General features: G+C 41.6%; 1 protein-coding gene across 2 annotated transcripts in view; it reads right to left on the bottom strand.

Moving 5' to 3' along the window:
• Positions 1-4,649: 4,649 nt before the first annotated feature.
• HECW2 (HECT, C2 and WW domain containing E3 ubiquitin protein ligase 2) overlaps positions 4,650-11,904 on the bottom strand; it is a 378,118-nt gene continuing 370,863 nt past the window's right edge. For both annotated transcript variants that reach the window (XM_069733887.1, XM_069733888.1), the window contains exon 30: positions 4,650-5,487. In XM_069733887.1, coding sequence (XP_069589988.1) covers positions 5,376-5,487 — 112 coding nt within the window. In that variant the 3' untranslated portion in view covers positions 4,650-5,375. The remainder of the gene's footprint in view (positions 5,488-11,904) is intronic.

Raw genomic sequence — 11,904 nt, 5'->3', positions numbered from 1 at the left:
GACATCTTTGATAACTGTCGGACTCGTTTGGCCAACAGCTATTCCTCCCAAGTGCCCCCCTCCCATATGCATGCATGCACTTTTAATAGAGAAAGAGTTAAAGGGGTTATCTGGGACATTTTTTATTATGGAAATAAGAACTAACAGGCATGTAAGTTGCTAACCACCCGAATGTTCTGCCCACCTTCAATTTCTGCTAGCTCAGAGTGGTCACAAACCGCTCCTGCCAGCAATTTTTACGGAATCCGCTGCCGTCACGTCGATGGAGCAGCTGCTTCTCTTCCATCCTGCTATGTTGACAAGGCATGACCGTTGAGGTGCTGCCCAATCAGCATGACGCTGGCAGTCACACCCCATCGACAGAGCTGCCCAGAAGAGGAGAAGCTGCTCTATTGACATGAAGAGGTAGAATTGCATGCAGGAGCAATCCATGAACACTCTGAGCCGATGCTGGCTAGAACAGGCAGATAGTTCACAATTACCTGCCTGTTAGTTCTTACACCCATAGTAAAAAAATATAATCAATGATGAATTTTATAGAGAAAAGTAGAACGGCACTAGGTTACACCTGCAGTTTTCTGTGGCTGCAGCAGCAAAAGTTCCCTGTACAATATCAGGGGCTCAACATTGATTAGCAGTCCAAGAGCAACATACCGTATACAAAGAAACAAGAAAATGTGACCAGCTTGTGCTGCGATAAAGTCCTTTATTGTGCCATAGCGTGGATTGAGGACATCATAATAACAGCTGCAGGTATATGTGAGGGTGCAAGGTGACCAAGGACGACAGACGTTTCGCGCGGACCTGTTAAAGCGCAGTCCGCGCGAAACGGCCATCGTCCTTGGTCACCTTGCATATACCTGCAGCTGTTATTATGATGTCCTCAGTCCACGCTATGGCGCAATAAAGGTCTTTTTTTATCGCAGCACAAGCTGGTGAGTGCCACATTTTCTTCTTTCTTTGAAAAAAATATAATCGTCCCAGAAATCTTCTTTAAAGGTAACCTGTCACCTGATTCATGTAGCCAACACAGTGGGCACTATGAATTGTAGCCTGGCTGCACAATTGCAGGCAGATATATCTTGCTCTGAAACACTTCAGCGTTTCAGAGAAAATATGCTTTAAAGATCCAACAGGGGACCACAGTCGAAGACAAAATAGTTTGGTGTCACCCCATGGCTGGCTTCCTATAGCCCTGCTAGAGGGATTGACGGTTTTTCACTATAGAAGAGATCTGTCAATCAGTTGGAGCATTGATGGGAAAATCCAGCCAGGCATGGTGCCGGACAAGTCTGGTCTCCTGTTATGGTGCCCGTCCTTTAATTTTAAAGTATATTTTTTCTGAAACAAAAAGATACGGTACTTTAAAATGCAATCCAGATAAATCCGATTCCCTTTAAGCCTCTGCCCCTGTTCTTTGGATATCTTCATACACATTAAATGGTTGGCTGTTCCTGCCAAAATCTGTGTGTTTCGCCATGGTTCCGCTAAGGTTTAAGGTCACTCTTGCCCATCAACAGTTTGAAGATTCAGCGAGTGCCAAACCTGCTGCATTGTTTGTGAGGAACAACTCCGCACATTTTGTAGCATCTCTGCCTGGTGCTGTAGCTCAGTCCCATTCACTTGAATGAGTGAAGACAGGCACAACTGCTACAAAATATAAGATTTTAGAAAAATAAGTAGCGATAATCAGCATAGTAACATAGTTAGTAAGGCCGAAAAAAGACATTTGTCCATCCAGTTCAGCCTATATTCCATCATAATAAATCCCCAGATCTACGTCTTTCTACAGAACCTAATTGTATGATACAATATTGTTCTGCTCCAGGAAGACATCCAGGCCTCTCTTGAACCCCTCGACTGAGTTCGCCATCACCACCTCCTCAGGCAAGCAATTCCAGATTCTCACTGCCCTAACAGTAAAGAATCCTCTTCTATGTTGGTGGAAAAACCTTCTCTCCTCCAGACGCAAAGAATGCCCCCTTGTGCCCGTCACCTTCCTTGGTATAAACAGATCCTCAGCGAGATATTTGTATTATCCCCTTATATACTTATACATGGTTATTAGATCGCCCCTCAGTCGTCTTTTTTCTAGACTAAATAATCCTAATTTCGCTAATCTATCTGGGTATTGTAGTTCTCCCATCCCCTTTATTAATTTTGTTGCCCTCCTTTGTACTCTCTCTAGTTCCATTATATCCTTCCTGAGCACCGGTGCCCAAAACTGGACACAGTACTCCATGTGCGGTCTAACTAGGGATTTGTACAGAGGCAGTATAATGCTCTCATCATCAGCACTCCTCTTGCTTTTCTGCAAAAGAAAAACGCAGTGGTTTGAAAACTCATCCATAGTGGATGTTTGTGTCTTTCCCATGACATTTCTCCTCCTGCGGGTAAATCTTGTCAGACCCAGAATGACCCACCAACAATACCTACAATTTTCGACAGTAGAAGTGGGGGGATCGGGTAAGTAAAGTCGGCTTAGTGCTGCTCACTTTATTTTCACAGTAGGAGACCTGCTGCCCACCAGAAAATGGCATCATTTACATACGCACAACGTACAAATCTTAGGAAACATTCATCAGTGATTATTACAATGAGATATGTGGACCCCAAAATCCTTTTAATTCTCCAAGAATAAAATGGCACACAAACCTTCTAAATGACGAGTAGTGGTGACTGGTGAGAGATTCTCCTCCATGTTTCATTTTCATACCAATTTTGAAAATATGCTAAAAATGTATAATGTTTTATGCTAATATATGAAGTGAATAAATAACACAATTCATACGGTGCGGGATGAACGGACGGCAGACACAGTCTGTATATCATTAGAGCCTCAAGGCGGATCTCCAGTCTCATCTGTAATGGAGAACAATATATAACACAAAAATACATGAACGATGCACCAGATTTCCCCGAATTAGGTTTAGTTCCCATGACGAGTGTTTTGTGAGTTTCTGACAAGGTGAACAGTTCAGTGGATGGGATTAATAGAAATCTCATGGCCACTGTGCTTGTTTTTACGCCACTGACCTGCGGTGCAGGCTACAAACTTGCTTATGTCAATCTCTCCTGCGGGTACGCTGAGTTTTGTGTCCCCACAGAATTGTGGAAATGCACTAAAGTGCATGTGAATCGCACATCAGTTTATCAATTCCAGGATGTATTAAAACAAAGCAGCTTTATTTAAAACATGACATACCAAAAAGAGGTAAAAACACGATAAAAATGCATCTGAAAAAATAAACTAAAAAATGCATTAAAAAAACACAACTAACCTCATTTACATAATAGGTGCAGAACTAATGTGTAAAATCTGGAACATCGAAAACTCGCCAAATACTCATCATGGGAATGCAGCCTTAGCGTTTTTTCGCTATAAAAAAGCATAAAAAACGCATACATTATGCAACCCATCATTTGGAATGCATTCTGCAATTTTTGTGCACATGATGCTATTTTTTCCGCGAAAAAAATCGCATTGCAGTAAAAAACGCAGCATGTTCATTCATTTTGCGGATTTTTCGTATTTTTCCCGCTATTTAATGCACTGGGAAGCTCCAGAAAAACGTCAAAAACGCGCCAAAAAAAAAAAAAGAAAAAAAACGCATGCGGATTTCTTGCAGAAAATGCCCGGTTTTGCTCAGGAAATTTCTGCAAGAAATCCTGAACGTGTGCACATAGCCTTACTATCAGTGTTTTACTAGGCAGCAGGCAGGTTTTTGATAATTAAAATAAAAGTCAGTCTGTACATCCACTCAATCCCCTGCCTGTCCTCAGAGTCTTAGCGAATGGTTTCAGACTAAGGGAACACTCACACAACCGTAGATCGGGAAGATAATGGTAATGACACTCTGATGAAACTAAGATCAGAGTTTAATCTGAGTGTCAGCGTAGCGTGATGTGATCATCTCGGATGAGAGTACCGTAGCATACCATGAAGAGCAAAATTTCTACATCTCCATTTTGTAAGTCCGCTGAACTCGGACTGCACTCAGATGTCATCCAAGTGCAGGCCAATGATTTCTACACACCCACAGACTTGAACAGGTTGGTGGCATCTGATTTCAAAGTGAAACGCAGAATGCTGTGTAAACAACCGGTCATCAGCACTCCCCCATAGTGTAACATTGGTCCGAGTGCTGTCCTATAAAACATCAGATAGCACTCTGCCGTGTTATACAGTCATGTGAACGAGCCCTAAGACTTTCCTTTATGAACAGTGGGGCTAAATCAGCAATTCAACGTCATGATAGCTTTGTGTTTCTGTAGCTTGTAACACGATCATGGTCGAAATCTAAACCTAGACCTAATCTTAAGTGGTGGCCTCCTTTACCAGAACAAGCTAAGAAAGAAAAAAATGACATTATTGCTTGCTGCGAGCCACAACAGTGCAGATTACATGTTCCCATAGCTAGGCTTTGACTGGTTGATTTGGGCAACCGTCAATGGAGCAAAATGCACCAAATTTAGTGCGAATGGTGCCTCGTCGGCACATTTCAGCGCAGACATACCAGGTGCCAACATTTGTGACCTTCATGCTACAAAATTACAGAAAATCAAAACTTCCCCGATTCTTTTCTATTCTCTACCTGATGATCTGGATTAAGGCTACGATAATACCACGTCACAGATTCCTGCTTCCTGATGTAATCTCGAGACTTATAATAATTTAATAACAATTACAAATAATGCTCATACCAATCAATATATTAAAAGACATAAAGGACGGCATCGCGTATAGATGCAAAGAATAAATAAAAAAATTTACAATACATTTCATTATTTATAGTGCTGGCATGTGAGTGTGTAAGTTAAAAACAGTATTAACAGACAGAGGCGTAGAAAGCAATAACATCTATGTGAACGTTTCGGAGAACTATACATTGATCTACAGAATGTGCAGGCCTTTTTTTTTGCAAGTGTAAAATCTGATAAATTTGATAATTTCACTAAAAGTTTGTAGATATAAACATGCATAGGTTTTGACACATATAAGTAGTAAGTCCGTCCCTTACAAACCGAGTTCGGCTTAGATAAGAAAATAGGATGCGTACCATGCAAGCACCTAAACATTTCCTGTAGAAACTGGAATGCATTATGTAAGTGTCCGTTCTGTCTCATGTCCATGGATTCCAGTGTGCAGGACTAGAATGAGATCACTACTTTACACTGATGACTTATCCTGGTGCCATTTTCATTGCTGTAACATAGCCTTGGCCATTGACGGCTTCTTCTAGTATATTCTTGACACATTCTTGATAAATCTCTGGCAATGTCCGTATAAGTTCGCGCATTTAAAATCAACTTCTTAATAAGTTCCTTGTTATAAAATGACAGTGATTTCAATGTTTAGGGCAACGTCTATGGGACTACTCAAGGCCAAACGTACTGGTTTCTTCAACAGCTGTTAAGAGTTTCTCGTACAGCATAGAAAAAGAAGGATACGGAGGAAGATCAAGGCGATTAAAACAGGTATGAGCTCTGCAAAAACAAAAAATCAAACATATATATAACCTTTATTGCCGTGATATGATGTACGAGTTGTTTTGGTTGTATTTGTCAACCACATTTGGAATGATTTCAGTAGCCTCAGGCAGAATAAAGAATGCCGGTATCAAGGCTGTGACTAAGGATCAGCCAAAGTAAAGCAATGTATGTAAGTGACGAGGAAAATGGAAAAGTGATTGAAATATTTCTGTAAAAGTGTAAAATATAAAGCTGTAGAAAAAAAATATGCAAATATATGTGATCTACAGGTGAATATACAGTCCAGATCAAAATGATGGACACACCTGTCATGCAAAGGTTTTCCTTGTTCTTATTGGAAATGTGCACATTGTAGATTCAGGCTGAAAACCGCAAAACCAGAAAGGAACACAGATATGGAAACATGGAGGAAAGAAATTTGCATAAAATAAACAATATGTATTAAACCTTAGATTAATCCAAGTACCCTCTTTTCTACCCCATTGGCATTTTCTCAAGCAGCTTCATCAGGACACCTAGAATGGCTTTCCAACAATCTTGAAGTTTTCACAGGTGCTGAGCACTTGTTGGTTGTTTTAACTCTGCAGTCCAACCCACACCATCTCAATCAGGTAGAGAGTGGGCAATTGTGAAGACCATATCATCTGATGCAGCACTCCATTCCCCTCCCCTTACATAGACTGGATCTGTGTTTTGGGTGATTGGCTTGTGGTAACACAAATGATGGTTGCACTAAGAGCAAACCAGATGGGATGTAATGTTGTTGGAGAACCCTGCGGTAGCGATTAGTAAGTGTGCCTAGAAGTAAACGAAAAATCTTAAATTTTGACTCCTCAGACCACAGTACAGATTTCAACTTATCTAGCGTCAAGTCCTTGTGTTGCTTAGCCAAAACAAGTCTCTTCTTCTTCTTGTATGTGGTCCTGTGTAGTTGCATTTTGTGGAAAATTGGCCATAGAAGCCTGCTTCTTGCAGTCTTGTCTAGACAACTGATGTTGGGTGGTGTCTGCTACTCTACATCTATGAATCAGTTATGATGGTTGTTCGCTAAAGTGCTGTCAATTTGAGGTTTCTGAGTCTGTTAACTGATAAACTTATCCTCTGCAGTAAAAGTAATTCCTGACCTTCCTTTCCTGGGGTGGTCCTCCTGAGAGCCAGATTCATTATAGTGGTTGATGGTTTTCATGACTGTATTTGATGCTACCTTCAAGATTCTAACGGTTTTCCAGATTATACCATCTTCATGTCTAAAAGCGAATGATGGACTGTTATTTCTCTTTGCTTAGTTGAGTAATTCTTGCCACATCCTGGCTTAGAAGAGTTCTGGAGTATGGCTCAGCATTGATTGCATGGGACAATGTACCAACACTACCTCTAGAAAAGACACCTAATTGCTGCAAACACTTTCTGAAGGCCGGTGTTTACACAAAAGAGTTCTTGATTATGCATACCTGTTCACTGAAAATCATTCCTAGTGACTATCTGATGAAGCTGCTAGAGAGAATGCCAAAGGATGTGTCAAGCTGTCGTCACAGTAAAAGTGGGGTACTTTGAGGAGTCTAAGGTTTAACAAATGTTCTGTTTTGCTTCACATACAGGTGCTTCTCACAAAATTAGAATATCATCAAAAAGTTAATTTATTTCAGTTCTTCAATACAAAAAGTGAAACTCATACAGTGGGGCAAAAAAGTATTTAGTCAGTCAGCAATAGTGCAAGTTCCACCACTTAAAAAGATGAGAGGCGTCTGTAATTTACATCATAGGTAGACCTCAACTATGGGAGACAAACTGAGAAAAAAAAATCCAGAAAATCACATTGTCTGTTTTTTTAACATTTTATTTGCATATTATGGTGGAAAATAAGTATTTGGTCAGAAACAAAATTTCATCTCAATACTTTGTAATATATCCTTTGTTGGCAATGACAGAGGTCAAACGTTTTCTGTAAGTCTTCACAAGGTTGCCACACACTGTTGTTGGTATGTTGGCCCATTCCTCCATGCAGATCTCCTCTAGAGCAGTGATGTTTTTGGCTTTTCGCTTGGCAACACGGACTTTCAACTCCCTCCAAAGGTTTTCTATAGGGTTGAGATCTGGAGACTGGCTAGGCCACTCCAGGACCTTGAAATGCTTCTTACGAAGCCACTCCTTCGTTGCCCTGGCGGTGTGCTTTGGATCATTGTCATGTTGAAAGACCCAGCCACGTTTCATCTTCAATGCCCTTGCTGATGGAAGGAGGTTTGCACTCAAAATCTCACGATACATGGCCCCATTCATTCTTTCATGTACCCGGTCGTCCTGGCCCCTTTGCAGAGAAACAGCCCCAAAGCATGATGTTTCCACCACCATGCTTTACAGTAGGTATGGTGTTTGACGGATGCAACTCAGTATTCTTTTTCCTCCAAACACGACAAGTTGTGTTTCTACCAAACAGTTCCAGTTTGGTTTCATCAGACCATAGGACATTCTCCCAAAACTCCTCTGGATCATCCAAATGCTCTCTAGCAAACTTCAGACGGGCCCGGATATGTACTGGCTTAAGCAGGGGGACACGTCTGGCACTGCAGGATCTGAGTCCATGGTGGCGTAGTGTGTTACTTATGGTAGGCCTTGTTACATTGGTCCCAGCTTTCTGACCAAATACTTATTTTCCACCATAATATGCAAAAAAAAAAATGATAAAAAAACAGAGAATGTGATTTTCTGGATTTTTTTTTCTCAGTTTGTCTCCCATAGTTGAGGTCTACCTATGATGTAAATTACAGACGCCTCTCATCTTTTTAAGTGGTGGAACTTGCACTATTGCTGACTGACTAAATAGTTTTTTGCCCCACTGTATAGAGTCATTATAGAGTAATCTATTTCAATTGTTTATTTCTGTTAATGTTGATGATTATGGCTTACAGCCAATGAAAACTCAAGCGTCATAATCTCAGTAAATTAGAATACTTTATAATACCAGCTTGAAAAAAATATTTTAAAATCCGAAATGTTGGCCTACTAAAATGAATATTCAGAAAATGCACTCAACACTTGGTTGGGGCTCCTTTTGCATCAATTACTGTATCAATGCGGCGTGGCATGGAAGTAATGAGCCTGTGGCACTGCTGAGGTGTTATGGAAGCTCAGGTTGCTTTGATAGCATCCTTCAGCTCGTCTGCATTGTTGGATCTGGTGTCTCATCTTCCTCTTGACAATACCTCATAGATTCTCTATGGGGTTAAGGTCAAACGAGTTTGCTGACCAATCAAACACAGCGATACTGTTGTTTTTAAACCAGGTATTGGCACTTTTGGCAGTGTGGACAGGTGCCAAGTCCTGCTGGAGAATGAATTTTCCATCTCCAAAAAGCTTGTCCGCAGAGGGAAGCATGAAATGCTCTAAAATTTCCTGGTAGACGGCTGCGCTGATTTAGATCTTGATAAAACACAGTGGACCTACACCAGCAGATGACATGGCTCCTCACACCATCACTGATTGTGGAAACTTCACAAAAGACCTCAAGCAGCTTGGATTGTGGCCTCTCCAGTCTTCCTCTAGACTCTGGAACCTTGATTTGCAAATGAAATGCAAAATTTACTCTCATATGAAAACAACACCTTGGACAACTGAGCAACAGTCCAGTTCTTTTCCTCCTTGGCCCAGGTAAGGCCACTTTCACACATCATATTTTTGCCATAAGTTGCAATCAGTCGAATTTTGGAAAAAAACGGATCTGGCGACTGATGCCGCCGGATCCGTATTTTTCTCATAGACATGTATTAGCAAGGGATTGCGATGGATGGCTTCACGTTTCATCAGTCGTTCACCGGATCCGTCGAAAATTGTTTGTCCGGCGGCCGGAGACAACGGACAAAGTAACGTTTTTTTTGTGTACATTGAAAAAACGGACAGAGATGGATCCGTCACGGTCCGTTATTTGCTAGAATGGAAGCCTATGGTGCCGGATCCGTCCGTCAAATTTTTTTTAATTGAGCATGCTCCGATCCAATTAGCCAGATCCGCTTGTCGGATCCGTCCAAAAACGGATTCGTTGCATCAGTTTTTCACAATCTGCGATGGATCCGTCGAGCCAATGGATTGTAATTGAAGGAAAAAAAACTGATGTGTGAAAGGGGCCTAAGACGCTTCTAGCATTGTCTATTGGTCATGAGTGGCTTGACACAAGGAATGCGACACTTGCAGCTCATGTCCTAGATGCGTCTGTGTGTGGTGGCTCTTGAAGCAATGACTCCAGCAGCAGTTCACTCCTTGTGAATCTCCCCCAAACTTTTGAATTACCTTTTCTTAACAATCCTTTCACGACTGCAGTTATCCCGGTTGCTTGTGCACCTTTTTTAATCACACTTTTTCATTCCACTCAACTTTCCATTAATATGCTTGGATGCAGCATTCTGTGAACAGCCAGCTTCTTTAGATATGACCTTTTGTGACTTACCCTCCTTGTGGAACGTGTCAATGACTGCCTTCTAGACATCTGACAAGTCAGCAGTCTTCCCCATGATTGTGGAACCTCTTTAAACACTTAAAGGGAACCTGTCACCTGAATTTGGCAGGCACTGTTAACGGTCCGATGGGCGGTGTTTTCTGTTCTTTCATGCACCCCTTCCTTTCCCGCTGGCCGCAATATTGTCTTGAATGTGATTCGGTTTCCTCCGTAGTACACGCGTGCGCAATGCAATCTCGCCTTACGCATGCGCAGTATGCTTTGCCCAACTGCAGGCAAAGCCAAAAAGCATTAGTGTGCATGCGCCGGTGCACTATGTCCCGGAAGTATTTCGCTGTGTTCTGGGACATAGTGCGCCGGCGCATGCGCACTAATCCTTTTCGGCTAACCGCCCATCGGACCGTTAACAGAGCCCGCCAGATTCAGGTGACCTTTAAGAAGCCTTTGCAGCTGTTTTTGTTAATTATTTTAATTTAACGAGGTAATGACTTTTGGTTTTTCATTGGCTGTAAGCCATAATCATCAACATTAACATAAATAAACACTTGAAATAGATCACTGTTTGTAATGACTCTATACAATATATATTTTTAACCCCTGAAAATCTTCTCCAGAGTCGAGAGTTGTCTTATACACCAGGTGTCGTCTTATAGGGCGGGTGCGGAGAAATCTGTGGTCGCTGTGTATGGTGGGGGGAGCGATCCCGATGACGAGGTGAGAGGGCGCCTCACCGGGAAGGTGTAAGTGAAGCAAGCTGCAGGCGTCCGGGACGCCCCGCGTATGGAAAAAGGTGAGAGAGCGGCGCTGTGCCCAGAAAAGCACACCTCTTTCACCCGCCTGGCTCTCCCTTGTAACCTATTACCTCCTTCTCTGCCTTTCAGATATCACACATTTGCGCCAACGCTGCTTCACTGCAGTCCTCGGAAGCGAGACTCCACACTCGCTCTACAAGACGATACCCGACGTACAAGACAACCCCCGACTTTTGAGAAGATTATATATTTTAACTGGAAAAGTTGGGGGTCATCTTATACGCCTTATACATCTTATACATCCCTAAAAGAACAAGGAAAACCTTTGATCATTACAGTATATAAGCTATATACTACATGTGCCCAGTGCATAAAAACATTTTTTACTTATCTTTACTGTGTACATAAATACACTAAATTGTTGCACAATTGTTATAAAGAGTAACAAAACTTTTTGATATAATTATCCTCCAGACATTGGAAAGTTTTTAGTTTTTTTAATATACTTCATTACTTTATTTTGCTTCATTCTCTCCCATATCCTGTGCTGCAGTGATATTTCAATTCCCAGTTTATGCTTCTTTTACCAGGTGCTGGACAATTCCATACAATGCATTCAGATAAACAGAGTATGAGAAAGAACACAGAGAGGGAAAGTCCTGCACGCAGACTGTATATTGTTTTCTTGCTGAGCAGCAGTTGAAAGGAGTTTCTAAAGGAGCCTGAACTGGGCACTGAAACTGCACCGCACTATAGAAAAGAATCAAACCTTTGCAATGCCTGGAAGATAATTAAATTTTTAAAAAAGTTTAGCTACTCTTTAAATGTACAGTATGTGGCTCTGTAGCGTAGTATAGTATTCGGGAGAGGATTTACGAGCATCAATGGGAAGAGACCGCAAGATCGGACCACACACTGCATTATGGAATGACTATAAACAAGTCCAGGAGCAGTTGCATCAAACATGGGGCTGGAAAAGTATATGATAACAGTAACAGAGAATCTGCAAAAATACAGTACTTAATTTTTATGGTAATATTCACTGGTGGAGAAACTAATAGATTGCAAGGCGCACACAGCTATAACCACTTTCTGACATCCGCTGGGCATGCACAGTGACTATCGTGTGTACATGTATGGAGGGGACTCAACAGCCGTCACAGCTTTACAATCCCTTAGATGCAGCTGCCCCAATTTCTGATCACCTACAGC

This window comes from Ranitomeya imitator, chromosome 7 (genome assembly GCF_032444005.1).
Source record: "Ranitomeya imitator isolate aRanImi1 chromosome 7, aRanImi1.pri, whole genome shotgun sequence".
NCBI classification, from domain to species: Eukaryota; Metazoa; Chordata; class Amphibia; order Anura; family Dendrobatidae; genus Ranitomeya; species Ranitomeya imitator.
The sequence above is the reverse complement of the archived record's forward strand: the minus strand, read 5'-3'. Positions and strand labels throughout refer to the sequence as shown.